Below are 16,741 nucleotides of genomic sequence, written 5' to 3'. Positions count from 1 at the left end.
ACATAGGTCAAATGAGAAGCCCACTAGTGGGGCATAACATACTGTACGTAGGGGAGAAAGAGAGCAGTATGTAGCATGCGGGGCATCACTCCCGTCACCATACTGTGCATAGAGGGCAAGGTAAGCATTCCATAGCTTCTGTACCTGCTACAATCCACCTGAGGCTGAAAATGGCGCCCCCTTTGTTGAGATGCAGCTCGTTTTTGCCTCCCAGAGTGGCAGAATCGCTCACAGGCTGACACGTCGCCCAGTTTCTGAGTTTGGGCTTTTCCTGCTAAAAATATCTCAACTGGTGCGTCAGTTGACTTGGCAGCAGAGCAATAAAATGTTCCCCTTGTCATTCTAGAGCTAATGACGTGAACACATTTTCTGGTAAAAAAATAGCAGTTCCCTAAATTTTAGGAGATGCTTCCATGGCGTCCCTATCGGTCTCCTGACCATCATTGAAGACTACCATTTGACCACCATCTACAATGTGGGTTAATTTACTGGCCCCTTTCAACTTATAAAGTTGCAGTGACTTGACGAGTGGCCCAAATTCCAGTTTGGCGCACACGAGCTTCCATACTCATCAGAATTCAGTGCTAACTGGCCCGGGCAGTCCCTGTCTGACCGACCTAGATTCCCGATGTGAGAAACCCATTTGGCTGCAGCATAGTTGTTTCCGTACGTACGTCCGGTTGCCTTCCGTACCGTACGGTACTTCCGTACGGAATCCGTACGTACCGTACGATTCCGTACGTGCATGGCTTTTTTTAAAAAAATTCGGCCGTCGGTTGCTTATCCGCCTGGTCGGACTCTTTGGGCGAGCCTTTTTATAAGCCAACCTATCTTATTACCACATTACAGAGTAGCAGAAGTTAGAACTCAGTCTCAAGAGTCTGCACAGAGACAAAGGAAGTGTGGAACGCCGCCGATAAGGTTCCCCCTCCCTCCCTCCCTTTGTGTTTGGAGTCAGCAAGCCTGAAGGAGGCACTCTAGAGTCGTGACCTCGCGAAAGATTGTGTAAGTTTTGTATTCAACTTTGAAGTTTGCGTTAATTGTGTTGCAGAGTTATCATGCCTCGTCGACCTAATCCTGTTTGGGCCGAGCACACCAATGTCCTCAGAGTTGTCAACACAAGAGGCCAAGCAGGTTCAGGGACTTGCACTTGGGTGTGCAAGTACTGCGGAGAGCAGATGACCAGTACAATTACAAGGGTTTTGAAGCACCTCACTGGTATTGGCACCATTGGACATTGTGGGGGTTGCGAGACTATCCCGCAAGCATTGAGGGATGCCTTGATTTTGGAGCATTTTCCTCCAGGATCTACTGCATCGTCACAGTCAAGGGGAGCACGTGCAGCAGCAACAGCAGCAGAGGATGCCTTGCAAGATGCATTACTTGGAGATATTGGCCGCTCTACGTCTGCAGCGCCATCATTGGCAGGCACTAGTAGAAAGAGAGCTCATGTTTCACAGGCTGAGGATGAGGGTGCTAGTGCTTCAGCAGAAAGTGCAGGTGGGGTTGAGGGTGTACGTGGCCCAAGGCAAACCTCATTGCCATCACGTGTACACAGTGATTCACGGGTAAAAGAGCAACAGAAAGTTGCAGAGATGGAGATTGCGCGGACTCTCATAGAGTGCAACATTGCATTCAATGTGTTGAAGACTGATCAATGGAAGAGGATGGTGAGAGCTATTTCACAGGTTGGTGCTACAGATTCCTGGAATGGTCTTGACTACCAAAAGATGCGCACTACCATGCTTGACGACCAAAAAGAGATCATAGACCGAGCATTGACTCCAGTGAAGGTTGGGTGGCAACAATTTGGATGCACTATTCTTTCTGATGGGTGGAGTGACACGCGGAGGCGCCACATTATCAATATCCTTGTTTCCTCCTGCTTGGGCACATACTTCTTACGAGCCGTGGATGCAGGGAAAGCTGGAGAACGCATTTCTGCGGAGTTCATCTTCAAACATATTCGCCAGGCCATCAAGGAGGTTGGGGAGAAGAACGTCGTGCAGGTAGATACTGATTCCTGACCATGTGGCATGCACATTTGAATTTTGCATACATTGTCCAACGTAATAATGTCCACACTTCATTTAATATCTTGTCATGACTCATTGTAGGTGGTCACTGATAATGCCTCCAATTGCAAGGCCATGGGGGATATGGTGGAGGCTGAGTTCAAGCACATTGTGTGGACACCATGCGCTGCACATTGCCTAGACCTTCTCATGGAGGACATAGGCAAACTTCCCTGGGTGCAGCCTACAGTGTCTGATGCGTCCAAGCTTACCACTTATTTCCGCAAAAAAAACCAGGCCTTGGCAATCTTCAAGAGCCACAGCATAGTAGACATGGTGCGTCCCTCGAAGACCAGATTTGCATACATGTATCTGGTGCTTCAGAGGCTGTTCAGATTGAGAGATCCACTGTTGCAGACAGTTGTGGATCCAAAGTGGAGATTGATGCACCACGCTCAGTCAGAGGCGACCAAGTACATTCAAAGAAAGGTTCTTGATGAGACCTTCTGGACACAGGTGCAGTCCTTGGCAGTGGCTCTACAGCCATTGTATGTACTACTACGGGTCACAGACATGGAGGGCTCTACACTTGGGTTGGTGTATCATCTGTTTATGCAGATGAAGACACACATTTCTGGATGTACCTCATTGACACAGGATCGGTAAGTACAAACTACAAAGTGCTCTAATGTCCTCATGTGACATGTCTATTTATAATTTTTCAAAACACATACTTACTGTGACTATTTTGTTTGCAGTCGTGATGATATTTTGGCTATTGTAGAGACTTGATGGCAGTTCATGCGTCGTCCCATCCATGGGATGGCTGCAGTTCTCCATCCTCTCTACAAGAGCCAAGAATTGTTTGAGGAGGCTTCATTGCTCACACTACGCTCTGAATATCTGAACATTATATACGATGAGGATGAGCAATTGATTTTGGATTCAGAGATGAGTAGCTACATGAACAGTTTAGGACCCACCTTTGTGTGGTCCATAGCATTGAGAAAGGAAGCTACCAAGCTTCCTTTAACATGGTGGCAGAACTATGGACGCCAGGGCCTTCCCAAGTTGTGCTACCTTGCATTGCGCATCCTTTCTCAGGTGAATACTGAAGTCTAAATTATAATTTATATTTATGGCATGATGAATCTATATTGTCACACGTGACACTTGTGACCCATGAGTGTTCGCTATTTGAATTGCTGTAGGATTGCTCACCTGGGGCATGCGAGCGCAACTGGAGTGCATACTCTCTTATTCACACGAAGATCTGCAATCGTCTTAGCACCAAGCAGTTAGAGAGATTGGTTTATTGCCGTGCTAACATGCGGCTTGTGCACAGCTTTCATGCCTTGGGGACACCCAAGCAGGTGAGATTTACATGCACATTTATGAAAACAAGTCAATGATCAAAAGACAGTGTTGAATCATGGACTATGTTTTGTCTTGTCATTGTAGGTGGATCCCACAGAGTTGAAGATGGTGGCAGATCCTACTGCGGAGGAGGTCGATGCACGGATTAGAGATGAGCAGGAGGAGATCCTTCGAGAGTTGCACAGGGAGCTAGAGAGCGTGGATCGTCGGGTCACTAGATCTCGCTCTCGAGCTTACAGTATTCCTCTTCGCATTGCTGCTGCAGATCCAGAGGTTGCACACAGAGAGAGAGCATTCGCAGAGAAAAGTTACCCGTTCGGCCTGCTCGTAAACGAGCCAATGAGGCTGTTCGACTCATCCACACCCAGAGTTCAGAGGCTGATGATCCAGATGAGCGTGATGCACCCCTAGCATCTGTGCCAGAGGAGAGAGAGCCCGATTATGATGATGAGGGCAATGTCTTGACAGATGGAGACATGCTCTCTGAGTCTTCATCAGCCTCTGATGATGATTTTGAGTAGTAGTGATTGCCCAGTGCTTTGGGTCTTGGGACTTGGACATTTGTCATGACTCATTTATGCTTTTTATTTTGTTGCTTGAGCCACCCAGACTCTTCATTGAGTGACTATGTTATTTTTGTATCAGGATTCAGCATTCAGTTATGTACTTTTGACTTACACTATGCCATGTGGTCTGGACTCGATTCTAGCGGTTACTTAACTTGTGGGGTGATTTTAAGAGTTTTTGGAAAGTTGTGACTGTTTAAGTATTGTGCAGTGTTTTTAAACTAGATAGGTTGTATATAAATTTGAAATTCTTTGTATTTTTAGCTTTTAAAAAATATACCACGAATTTTACGTACCTTATGGCCCAATCCATACGGTACAACGTATAGTACATACCGAACACGTACCGAATACTACGTACCTTACAACCTTGGGTTGCAGCCGTTTCACACTGGCCATGCAATGTCCACTTGCACCTTCTCAAGGGTTTTGGGACAAACAAGTAAAAATAAAATAAATATATCTAATACTTATTTACGGAAGGCAACAGGAAAAATACACCTCCTGGTGACACACCCCACCCTTGAAATACTGCAAGCGACCTTGCTTGCATGCCAATAATACATGCAGATATCTCCTGATATCACATATATTCTATGATGGGAATCCAAGATATACATGCTTCCGGAAATGTAGCGTTGGACGATTAAACAATCCCACCAACTTGGCTACGACACATATATCAAGCATAGAAGTCTTCTAGTGTACTCTTGAGCACAAACTTCTCTAGCTAAATTCTGTATGGAAAGAGTAGATACAAATGCTTAACTACTCTCTTGAGCATCATGAACCATGCTCTTGCCTTGCTCCAAAAAGGCTGCATCAAGTCACTGTGGGTTCCATCTGAAAGGCTTCAAGATACAATTGCAATAGCTGAGGTGAATCAAGCAATTCAGACTCTTCCATCCATTTGGCATCTAATGATGGATAGTTCTTGAACTTCACCAAATAGCGTCTTGCAACTTTTCCTCTAACCTTTCTTTCTTTATGTGCCAATATCTGTTCAGGAACAAGGATTTCATCCAATTCTTCCACTTCAGGTTGTTCCTCATCAAGCATATTCTCTGGCACGTCACCAACAAAGGGCCTTAGAAGGCTGACATGAAAAGCATTATGTATTTTCCAGCCTTCTGGTAGCTTTAACATGTAAGCTACATCGCTGATCTTTTCTGAAATCTGAAAAGGACCATAATATCGCATACTGAGCTTAGGAAACAAGTGTTCCTTGCCTTTCCTTTTCCTTAACTTGGCCTTTTCAAAGCGCAAAAGTACCCAATCACTAAGTGAAAATACAAGTTCACGACGGTGACGATCAGCAACTTTCTTTTGCTTAGCCCGAGTCTTCTCAAGAGCAATCTTTATCTTCCTGTATGTTTCATCCATATCTTGCACATACTTGTCTGCCTCAAATATCTTGTCCTTAGTCTGCAAAATGGGTGGGACTTTCTTTCCTCCTTCCACTATCTCAAATGGTGCCTTACCTGTTGATGTATGCACAGTGTTATTGTAAGCATATTCAACCAATGGGAGATGGTGTTCCCAAGTTGCCTTGTGCTCTGAGACATAACATTTGAGTAGGTCCAAGACAGTAGAATTTGCCTCTTCTGACTGTCCATCAGTTTGCGGATGAAACGAAGAAGAGAACTTGAGCGTAGTGCCCATGTTCTCAAACAATGCCTTCCAGAAAAGACTCGTCATACGTGGATCCCTGTCACTGACAATTGACTGAGGCATCCCATGATATTTAAAGATATTGCTCATGAATATCTTGACCATGTGTTCTGGCTTTATCTTCTTTCTAACAGGAATGAAATGGGCCTGCTTATTGAACCTACAAATGAGACTCAGAAGGCTTTGCTGCAACATTGCCCTTGGCTGAAAACTATTTGCCCTGGGACCCTTTCTTGTGGCTATTAAATCCATCGGAATCTCCCTTCGACAGATTACTGGCCACCCTTGCATTCTCTATCAACTGAAACATATTCATGACAGTAGTCTTTGTGCAATAGTCCCTGATTTTCTTGGGCAATCCGCAACAGTACTTCTCAATTTGTTCTGACAAAGGCACAAACCTGTAAGAGGTGAATGGCAACAGTGCGGCCCAAAACCGTTTATTGTACTCTTCCAGATCCGCACACTGTTTAGCATTCAACTCGTGCCATTCCGTCATCACATCCACTTCAAAAGTGTTTGTCAACCATGCAGGCGCAAAAAGTTGTTTGAATTGGACCCACGTTGTTGGGGCTTGACCCTGGTTCAACAATGCGGTCCACCATTGGAGCGCATTCCCTTTCAAGAAAGTGGCAGCCTTGCGTATCTTTGAAGATTCCGTGAAGTTTCCTCCAGCATAAGCTGCATCGAACTGCTGTATGAATGTCAAAGCCTTCAATTGGTCCTCAGTTCCTCTGAAAGTTTCAAACTTCACTCCCTGCCCACCTTCCTTGTTATCCTTAGGCTGACTCAAAGGAGCCACATTATCATAAACAGGTGCCTGTAACAGTGGTGCTCCATGAGTGTTCATTCCAGCACTCGCATCAACTGTTTTCCCTGTCATATCTGCATTTTGTACGCATGGCTGCGAAAAACCAGCCATACCAAATTGTGTTCCAGGCACTCGAAACTGGCCGTAGGCACCCTGAAAACCTGGTTGGACACCCATGTTCGCGTAGATAGGGTTACCCATGCCTGTTTGCATTGTCCCGAACACATTCCCTGGCATATAACCTATGGAAGGTCCAGCCATAGCTTGAAACACTGAACCACCTCCAAAATAACCAGGATAAGTATTAGGTAATGGAAGGGTCTGACGCATAGCCTGTTCATTGCTCCCTTGACCATTCACAAACGGTTCCTGTCCAGCTAAAGCAAGTTGCTTTGGATCATTGGACACCGCTAGTTGTTCAACCACATGGGCTTTCCCTCGAGCATCATGAGTCCTCTGCGCATTGGAAATCTCCTTTTCTTGCAACGGCTCAGTCATGCCCTGTGTAGGAGGCTAAAAACCCTGTGTCGGAGCCTGTAAGAATTCTTGCATCCTTGGGTTGTTAGCCAACTGCTGAAACATATCCATGCAACAACACAGTTGAGTTCTAAACAACCTGTCCTCTTCTTGAAGAGTTGAAGGAATTTTCTCTGTGCCATGTGAGGAAGATCCCTCTTCAGGTACTTGGTCTCTCTTCTCTGCCATATCGACAAGCTCTGTGTTGCTTTCACCCACAACAATCCACGCTGCACTTTTTGAAGAAAAAGTGACTATCCCGTCGATGGAACCATATAACCGGCCTATACAACGTAGAGGGCGGTACTATTTCCAGAGTTACCCGGAATGCGGAACGGGAACGGCAACGGGCTTCCCTGCGGAACGGGGGAACGGGAACGGGCCCGGAACGGGAACGGCGCGGAACGGCAGGCTAAAAAAACACCCAAATATTTTTTTTTTTAGCGTTATGTGTTTGAATACAAGTAGTATTAGAGTCCTTTGACTCTAATACCCACAAAAAACACGATTCGAAGACCATTTAACCTTATTATGACTTGATTGGGATGTGAGGCGCCCAGAGTACATAGCCAGATGAACAACAATGAGCAAACACAATGCCCATAGTACATACACAATGCTCTCAAATAATTGCAAGAGTAGTAGTCAGAGATAACACTTTGGAATTAATTATGGCTAACATAGTAACAAGCCTCAAGGGCCGCTAGCAGCCAAGGTGCTACAAAAAAACCAAAGGGGGGCAAAGTTCAAGCCAGACTTCAGTGACCACAATACCAAAAGACTGAAGGTGACAAATACCATAAAGATGCTAGTAGCTACAAATGGCAAAGAGGGCAAGGCTCAAGCAGCCATACAAAAAGGTGGATAAATGGCAAAGACTCAAGACTCAAGAGCCACTAGCCTGAGAGGCCTCCCAATCCGTAGTAGCCGGCTGTAAATCATGCACATCCTCCCATTCCTCATCATCGAGGTCTAGGTCCGGCTCGATCTCAGCCACAGATGAAGTACCTGGTGTTGGTGGATGTGCATCTCCACCCGCCTGAGAAGCCTCTTGCTCCATCTCCCACTGTGTAAAAGGATCTGTTTGTTTGTCTGTACTCTTGCAAAGCATTTTCAAATTTGCGCTGACGAAGACAAGATCATTAGCCTTCTCCACTCCAAGCCGATTTCTCTTCTTGGAAGCAATGTGGCTAAAGGTACTCCACAATTGCTCCAAGCATGAGGTACTAACTGACTGGCTGAGAATACGGATCGCCAATCTCTGAAGCTCAGGGCCATCATAGCCATAGTCCTCCCACCAAAGCACTGAACCTATTTTCCTGCGATCAATCTGAGCATCTGGACTGCCAAATGACCCCCGCATCTCTCTGTACTGTCTCAGTTGATCTCTGACAATGCGTCGCCCATCTCTGTCTAGAACCATCTTGTTTAAGATCTCTGTAAATTGGTTCATGACTTCCCTATCTATCTCTTGCCCTGCACCTTGGAACTCTGGATCCACCATGTACGCTGCCCCGTGTAAAGGAGAGGCATATGAATTCCACCTCGAGCTGCAAAGCGCATGGATCTCCTCATATCGCTCTGCGTTCGGCTCAAGCTGTGCAAGCTGCTCAATCATGCGGTCCATTGCCTCATAAATCTTGCCAATGCAAGGATCCATGCCATCCAGAACTCGAAGCAAATGAACCACCGGTTTTACCTGTGCATCTAGACTCTTGAGCTCCTTCCAGAACTCAAGATCCTCTGCCTTATCCTTGCACAAAATCCCTGCAACTGTCTTTGCATAGGGGGAGGTGGTGAACTCATCACTGATGAAGACCTGTCGGACCGCATTTTGACATTCAGACAGCCTGCGTACAAGAAGAAAGTTGAATGCGAAGCGGGTATCTGAATACTTTAGAAGCACTTTGCCGCCCGACCTCTTGAGGTACTCACTCTGAACCAAGTTGTGATTGTTGATGAAAGTAACCATCTTCACTGCATCAGCAATGATTGGAGCAATCCAGTCTAGCTTGCCCATGTCTTTTAGAAGGTTGTTCAAGCAGTGTGCCATGCAAAAGCACACTGTCACATGCGGATAGTGGCCCTCTATGATAGCTGCTACTGCCCTGTTTGATGCCTCCCCATCTGTGACAAAGGCCACCACGTGTTGCTCACCGATGGTTTCTATGGCCGCTGTCCACTCTGCAGAGAGGACATCGGCGGACTTGCCACTCTCAGTGGCATCATGAGAGTGCACAAAGTACATCTCTCCACTGGAGTATGCGACGAGACCATGGATAGATCTCTTCCTTGTATCGCTCCACCCGTCAGCAATGAGGGAAACGCCATGTTTTGCCCAAAGATGTTGAATGTTGAGGGTTGCTTGCTCCACGATAGCCTTCTCTCGATCGAGCAAGGTGGTTCGGAGAGCCTCTGAAGATGGTGGCACATAGCAGGTGCCATACTCTCCTATCCGTTGCACCATGACTTTCCAATACTCCGACATATTTCGATCAAACATAGAAAAGGTTAGTATCAAAAAAGTGGAAACAACGATAACGGAAGAAATGAGAGAGAAGATTGATGAATCATAAAACAATGAACATACCTCGCTGCGACAAATGGGATATGGTCGTGATAGAAGAATCGGGCCACGGCCGCATCCACCTCTTCCTTCTTCTTTGGGTCCCAAGAGGTGGCAAGGGTCTTTTGGCGACGAATTGGACCTTTTGAAGATGCACCAACACCTACACCGGGTAGAGAGGAAGAAGGGAAAATGAGGGTCTTTGGATCAATACCTTTGCGTGCCGGCTTGGCTTTATGGTTGAATTGCCGATCCTTTTCCTCGAGCTCCTTCCTCTACTCGATGGTTACGTTGGCACAAAATTTCACCTCATGTCCCGGCACTCGAAGAAAGTGTGCCCTCACTTTGTCATGCCCCCCTTTCTGCGTGTAAGAGCATAGCTTGCATCCCCATGCACGAGAATCTCCCACCGTCGACAAGGTGCCCTCCGATGTCACTTCATCCCACCACGACCATTCCTTCGCCTTTTGAGTGTTGCCCGCATGAATGGAGGGGGTTGAACGAGAAGAAGAGGCCATGGATGATGGATTATCCGTGAAAGAGAGAGCTTGATCTTGAACTTTGAGAGAGAGAGAGGGCTTGAGAGAGAGAGGCTTGCCGCTTGATTCCGTGAGAGCTTGAAAGAGAGCTTGAGCCTTGAGCCTTGAAAGTTGAGGGTTAGAACTTAGAAGTTAGCCCAAGAGAGAGAGAGGTTGAGAGCTTGAGCCTTCAGGCATGCCGCGGCGCCACACTATGGCTTGAGAGTTGAGAGCAAGCTAGAGAGAATGAGCTTGGCTTGAGAGTTGAGAGCAAGGCTCAAGCAAGGGAGAATGGGCCTTGAGGCTTGATGAGTGTGTGAAGAATGGGGGAGGAGGGGGGCATTATATACTTTTTTCACTGTTGAAAATGGCCGTTGGCTGCCCAACAATCATTTTTTTTAATTTCAAAAACTACCGTCGGGGCCGTTCCGTCCCGTTCCGTCCCGTTCCAGTCCGTTCCGGTGACAGCTTTTAGCCGGAACGCCGTTCCGTTCCGACGCGTTCCAGAAACTTCCAGCCGGCCGGAACGCCGTTCCGGCGTTCCAAGGCCCTAAAATGCCGTTCCCCGGTAACTCTGACTATTTCAATTACCTGTTAACTTTACACAGAGCACTGAGAAGGGAAGAGAACACAGTTGCGTCCAGCGACTAGAATGTCACTGCGCACACAAGACCGACACCCTGTAGGCCCCAAAGACTGGTGCCCCTTTCGGTATTTCTTTATTCAAATTAAGGTAGACGATCCGACCACTTAGCACAAGCTTTCACAAAGCTGTCTAAACCTGGCGAGGGATGAAAACGCAGGTTTTCGACCGGATTTCGACAGCGTAACGGTGCAAAAACCCCTGTAGGTCAAAAACACCTGTCTAGGACGGATTCCCTCGATATCTGGAAGCTTTCTGGTGAGCTGTCACAGAAATTCAGCGGGCTGTAATTCTCTGTTTTCCACTGCCGGGAGCCCAAAAGCCTGTACACGCATCCCAAGGCTCTTACGAGGCTCCCCCGATGTTCCCTTGCAGTTTAGGTGCGAAACCCTAAGCCTGCAGAAAAACACAGCAGGCTGTAATTCCCTGTTTTGGATCGTTTTTAGCGGAGCGAACACGCCTACGCGTGTCCCAAGGGCTCCCGCACGCAATGGGACAGTTCCCCTGTGAATTGGACGAGTTTTCACGCGAGAAAACTCTCCAAACTCACAATCTTTCGTGATGGAACTGTGCGTACCTGTGGGGGATTAGCAATTAGCTAATCCGGTTCCTGTTCAGAAGGCTCTTGCCTTGGCAAACGTGCATAAACCCCCAGAACTGTACATAGGTCAAATGAGAAGCCCACTAGTGGGGCATAACATACTGTACGTAGGGGAGAAAGAGAGCAGTATGTAGCGTGCGAGGCATCACTCCCGTCACCATACTGTGCATAGAGGGCAAGGTAAGCATTCCATAGCTTCTGTACCTGCTACAATCCACTTGAGGCTGAAAATGGCGCCCCCTTTGTTGAGATGCAGCTCGTTTTTGCCTCCCAGAGTGGCAAAATCGCTCACAGGCTGACACGTCGCCCAGTTTTCGAGTTTGGGCTTTTCCTGCTAAAAATATCTCAACTGGTGCGTCAGTTGACTTGGCAGCAGAGCAATAAAATGTTCCCCTTGTCACTCCAGAGCTAATGACGCGAACACATTTTCTGGTCAAAAATAGCAGTTCCCTAAATTTTAGGAGATGCTTCCATGGCGTCCCTATCGGTCTCCTGACCATCATTGAAGACTACCATTTGACCACCATCTACAATGTGGGTTAATTTACTGGCCCCTTTCAACTTATAAAGCTGCAGTGACTTGACGAGTGGCCCAAATTCCAGTTTGGCGCACACGAGCTTCCATACTCATCAGAATTCAGTGCTAACTGGCCCGGGCAGTCCCTGTCTGACCGACCTAGATCCCCGATGTGAGAAACCCATTTGGCTGCAGCCGTTTCACACTAGCCATGCAATGTCCACTTGCACCTTTTCAAGGGTTTTGGGACAAACAAGTAAAAATAAAATAAATATATCTAATACCTATTTACGGAAGGCAACAGGAAAAATACACCTCCTGGTGACATTATGTCCTTGCTCTCTACAGTCAAAACACTTTCCTACTTTGAGATACTCGACTTTCTATTCCTTTGTCAGTCGGGACGTGTATCTTTTTATTTCTGAAACTTCCCTTTTCTTTTGTTGACATTTGTTGAATTTGTCCGGTCCTTGGTGTCATCAGTTGATCAGTTGGATAAGTCATGTTACCCGAAGGCATAGCAAACCCTTGCTTAACATGTCCCATCAATTGTTGTATGGACTTGGACTTCTGTAATAAGGAGTAATCTCGAATCTCTTCAGAAGTCCACAACAAAATCGCTCGATTTGTTGCTTAAAGCTATCTTTTTAAAAGAAGAGGCAGATAGAAAAGCATCCCAAATTTCTTGCACTATAGATCCAAAGTGTTTCCCTTGGTCATCCGAAGATGATTCCAAGCTGTAATCACATCATGTTCATACTCTTGAGTGAGCCAAGAGGAAATTTTAGCCACTTTGTCGGCGCTTCTTTTCATAGGAGAAGAGTGGACCACCATGTCCGTGTATTTCCTTTGAAATAAGCTGTTGCTTAAGTGCTCTCAGTAGCACCCTCCAAAAAAAGCTATGTCAAATTGTTGAATAAAAGCAAGGGCCATGTGAGCATCTCGAAAACCTGAAAAGGAATCAAATTTTAGTGCTTTTCCACCCTCCTTGAATTCTTTGGTCTTCTTGCTCTTATCCTCGAGAAAGTCATATTGATTGGTTCTATAAAAATGCTTCCTCTTTGAATAGAACATGTGGTCGTCAAAGTCTGAACTCTCAGAGAGGATGAATCCTCCTTAGAATTGTCAGAAAATTTCTGAGACTTTCGGTGGGTTCCGCTCTTCTTGGCCTTCTTCTTGTTCTTACCATGTCTCTGGGTCTTTCTTTGCTTTCTGCTCTTTAGGTATGCCTTGCTTTGCTACTTGCATAGCTTTCTGGTGTAGATGTGGTAGTATTATACCTGAGGAGGAGGCCAATTTCTGCCTATTGCTTGATTGTGAAAAGCAAAATTGTGCAGAGTGTGTGCTTACATGGCTATGGTGGCCCTCAATGCTAGTAGAGAATTAGCCGTGCTTGAGTTCTCAGCTGGAAGCGCTTGTCTATTTAGATAGAGTAATCTTAGTGGTGGTTGCACATGTATATCTTTAATGAAGACATCGTATACGGGATCCTTTGTTCTAGACATAGGGGATCCAGTGAGCTTATCTTCTGAAAAATCAAAGGCAGGAAAAAGCATTTAACAACCAGATACTAAAAAGGGTATTGCATTTGTTAATATAAAAAAACCTCGTTTATTACATTAGAGTCACACATAGGTGCTCTGATATCTTATTTCCAAAGAAACGTACCGAAAACACTAACTATATGCAAAAAATTTATAATCAAACAATTTTGAAACTGAAGAGATATGAGAAGTCATTATTCATGGTGCATCTGTGGTCATAATTTTCATTCTTCACCAAGCGATGCTGTAACCTGCAATGTACCATGTTATGAGATGCAGGTGTGGATTCTGTAAGTAAGTTTAGGTGCAGAATCATAAGAGGGTATAGGGGTGTGTATGTTTGTGTCTGTGGATGTATAAAGTGAAACAGTGTGGTGTAAAAGAAGTTAAATGCACACACAGAGACGTAATTCTGTTGTGAACTGGGCTGAATGGTGTTTTTGGAAAAGAAATACCTTAGGACTTAACTCTGTCGACGGAGGATCAGTTATTGTAAAATTTTGATTTTCTGACTGTAGTATGCTGGTCGTTGCTGGCCGTGGAGCTACATATCATCCCACTTTGAGTTACTAAACACTTTTGAGAATGGTTTTGCAGCAAGGCAACCGAGCCAGTTCTTCAGCTTGTGGCAGTGCAGATGTTTTAGAAGCTTTTGGTGTAGCAATAGATTTGGGACCAAAGGTTAGCATTGCAAACAAAACAAGGGCTTGATTGTGCATACAACAAGCGCAAGAAGTTTGTGGTAAAAGATGTGACGCTTGTTTCTGATTTGTGTGCTCTATTCTTTAAAATAGGGAGTTGCGAAGTGTGTGAATGAAGTAGGCGTTGGCTTTATGATGGCACCTAAATATCATCCAGCAATGAAAGTGGTGGCACCTGTGAGGCGTTCACTAAAAGTCAAAACTGTTTTCAACATATTAGGGCCCATGCTCAATCCTGCTCGGGTGCCATATGCTGTAGTAGGAGTCTATCATGCCAACCTTGTGAGTGGTCTTTAGGCAGTTCTGTCAAAAGCTAATTGGTTTGAGGTGGGTACTCCTAAAAACGTTCTGTGCAGGTTCAAAAAATGGCCAAGGCTCTTCAACAGTTTGGCATAAAAAGGGCGCTTGTTGTTCACTCCGAAGGCTTAGATGAAATGAGTCCGCTTGGTTAGTTTTGTTGTTTCTATGCGGTGGAATGTTTTTCAAGTTGTAGGGAAAATTGTCTTTTTTTGTGTCCTGACACCATTACCTACATGGTTTTGGCTAGGCCCTGGGTCCATTCTGGAGGTTACAGCCGATAATATTCAAGAATTCAAATTTGAACCATGTAAGCTTTTATGTTTCATTTGACGGTAAAATTTATATTTGTGGGACAATTAGGATCCATGTGTTTTCTAGCTTTGATCTGATAATAGATGATTGCTATGGTAACAGTTGCATGTGTTCTATGAAAGCCATATCTTGTAGGCTTGCCAGTTTTTTTTTTGTTGTGGGCCGTCGGTCAGCAAGTTTCGCTCCATAGGACTGTTTTAATATAGCTTAAGGAATGCTCTTTGTTTGAACAAGTAATCTTGGGTCAAATTAAAAAAACTATCTGTAGTAATGCCTGGAAGAGAGATTTTTGGTGGTACACTATGTAATATCTTTGCCCATTGATTGATTTGTTGAATACTCAGTCATTTTGGCAAGTGTTTCAATCTTGGCATTGGCAAGCAGATTACCAACTTATCATGTTGAGGCCCATACATATTATATTAGCGCTTTCGAAAGGATAGTTACTAGTCTAGCTTCATAAGTCCTCTTTTGCTATAATTTGCATGTTCTCTTTTTTATAACAGTAACAAAATGCACGAAAACATTAATTGCTCTGTTAACCACAGCGAGGAAAGAACATTTTTTTGGGGATTCTGCTCACCTGTTTGACATGCTTTGTTTGCAAATTCTATCAGTGGACTATCAGATACCACGGTGCAAACTAGAAGATCTACGAGGGGGCGATCCTCAGTATAATGCGAGGGTTCTTCGTAGTGTGCTTGGAGGAAAGAAGGGACCTATTGCAGATGCATTAGTAGCATATTAAAACCCTTCCCCATTTCAATTGGTGCAAAAGATGCTTCATGCTATGCACATTTAAGTGAAAAATGGTTGTTTTTTTTGTATTGACAGATCCTGAATGCAGCTGCGGGGCTTATGGTGTCGGGCATTGTGAAGGATATGGCAGAAGGGGTGCATTTAGCCAGAGAAACCCACCAGTCAGGGAAATGCTTAGAAGTTCTTGATGCATGGATTTCCCTTTCCCAGGTGACTCTCAAGGCCACACTTATTTTATCTATTTGTTTCCTACAGTGTGATGAGTTGAGCTTTTTGAGATATGACCTGATGTCTTTGGGTAATCCAACAGGCTTTGAAAGAGGAAGAGCAGAAGATGGGAACCCTCTCATGAAGCACTTTTGTCTTGCCATCAGCTTTCTCTTCTCCTATTGCATATAGTTGCCAATTCACAACTATGTAGCAAGGGTGGTTTTTGTGGGAGAAGGGAAGCCATCATGAATCCGTCTCAACCAATAAAGGGGAAATGGGACGACTTACACAACAGCCTGCTGCTGAAATTTTGTTCACTTCTACCTATCTACAAGCATATGAGTAGCTGTTCATTTGAGAATAAAAATGATGAGGATCTTGTTAAGTCACAAAGGAAGTGTTGGAGATGAAGTTTATGAGCCTCAATATTGCAGATATCTTTGTGAGATATCTGCGATATCTCACACTACGTGACGTATCGATGTAGTTGGTGATGTCGATCAATTTATGAGAAAATGTACTTTTTGTTGTTGGAAACTCTTCATTCCCATTATTATGAAGATTTCTCTTATAATTGTTGGAATTAATGTCAGATATCGCTCTTCCAGCAGTCGCTATGTGGTGTTGTCTGTTGTTTTAGGGCTCAAAACGTGCATCTCGTAGCACAGGGAGACCCTGGCTCTCAGTTGAAAAGTGATCAATAACATTTCCCTTTTATACACCAGATAGTACCAGCTTTAATCATAGCTAGAGAACAGCCATCAAAGCATTGTGTTATTCTCCTATACATCAAGAAATGAATCAAGCAACCTAGGGCTTGCACACTGATGGCAGGAGGTTGCGGTCCTGGCTCTTGCAGGTAAACATAGCTCTCGCCTCCTTCCCTTGCTTCAGAGTGGCCTCCTTGCCTTGCTTCAGCTCCACTCTGCCCTTTTCCCTCAATCGTGCTTCTTCCTTCCTTTCTGTTACACTTTTAATATGACGCTCTACTCTTTGTCCAAGAAGGTCGCTGCAACCCTGAGCTTCTCACATTGCATAACTAAGAAGATAGAGCTACTTTTATCCTATTGATTGACTCTTTTTGGCAACAAAGTCTTGTTTAGGGATCAAAGTG

The 16,741-nt window shown here is 45.0% G+C and overlaps 2 protein-coding genes across 5 annotated transcripts in view; both read left to right on the top strand.

The window, feature by feature from the left end:
* The window catches only part of TRP1 (tryptophan biosynthesis 1), a 149,966-nt gene extending 133,802 nt beyond the window's left edge, over positions 1-16,164 (top strand). For 2 of the 4 annotated variants that reach the window (XM_086504007.1, XM_086504008.1), the window contains exons 5-11: positions 13,943-14,026; positions 14,140-14,328; positions 14,403-14,493; positions 14,594-14,653; positions 15,276-15,394; positions 15,493-15,627; positions 15,728-16,164. In XM_086504007.1, the coding sequence (XP_086360133.1) occupies positions 13,943-14,026; positions 14,140-14,328; positions 14,403-14,493; positions 14,594-14,653; positions 15,276-15,394; positions 15,493-15,627; positions 15,728-15,769 (720 nt within the window). In that variant the 3' untranslated portion in view covers positions 15,770-16,164. The remainder of the gene's footprint in view (positions 1-13,942; positions 14,027-14,139; positions 14,329-14,402; positions 14,494-14,593; positions 14,654-15,275; positions 15,395-15,492; positions 15,628-15,727) is intronic. The other 2 variants (XM_086504009.1, XM_086504010.1) reach the window with 1 other exon arrangement.
* On the top strand, positions 3,158-4,071 carry LOC147421175 (uncharacterized). The gene is made up of 2 exons (XM_086504779.1): positions 3,158-3,388; positions 3,477-4,071. The coding sequence occupies exons 1-2, from the start codon at positions 3,344-3,346 to the stop codon at positions 3,801-3,803; spliced, it is 372 nt and encodes a 123-aa protein (XP_086360905.1). The 5' UTR covers positions 3,158-3,343; the 3' UTR covers positions 3,804-4,071.
* Positions 16,165-16,741: the final 577 nt, after the last annotated feature.

This window comes from Adiantum capillus-veneris, chromosome 28 (assembly GCF_014529385.1).
Source record: "Adiantum capillus-veneris isolate H3 chromosome 28, ASM1452938v2, whole genome shotgun sequence".
Taxonomy (NCBI): Eukaryota; Viridiplantae; Streptophyta; class Polypodiopsida; order Polypodiales; family Pteridaceae; genus Adiantum; species Adiantum capillus-veneris.
This window is presented reverse-complemented; position numbering and strand designations above follow the sequence as displayed.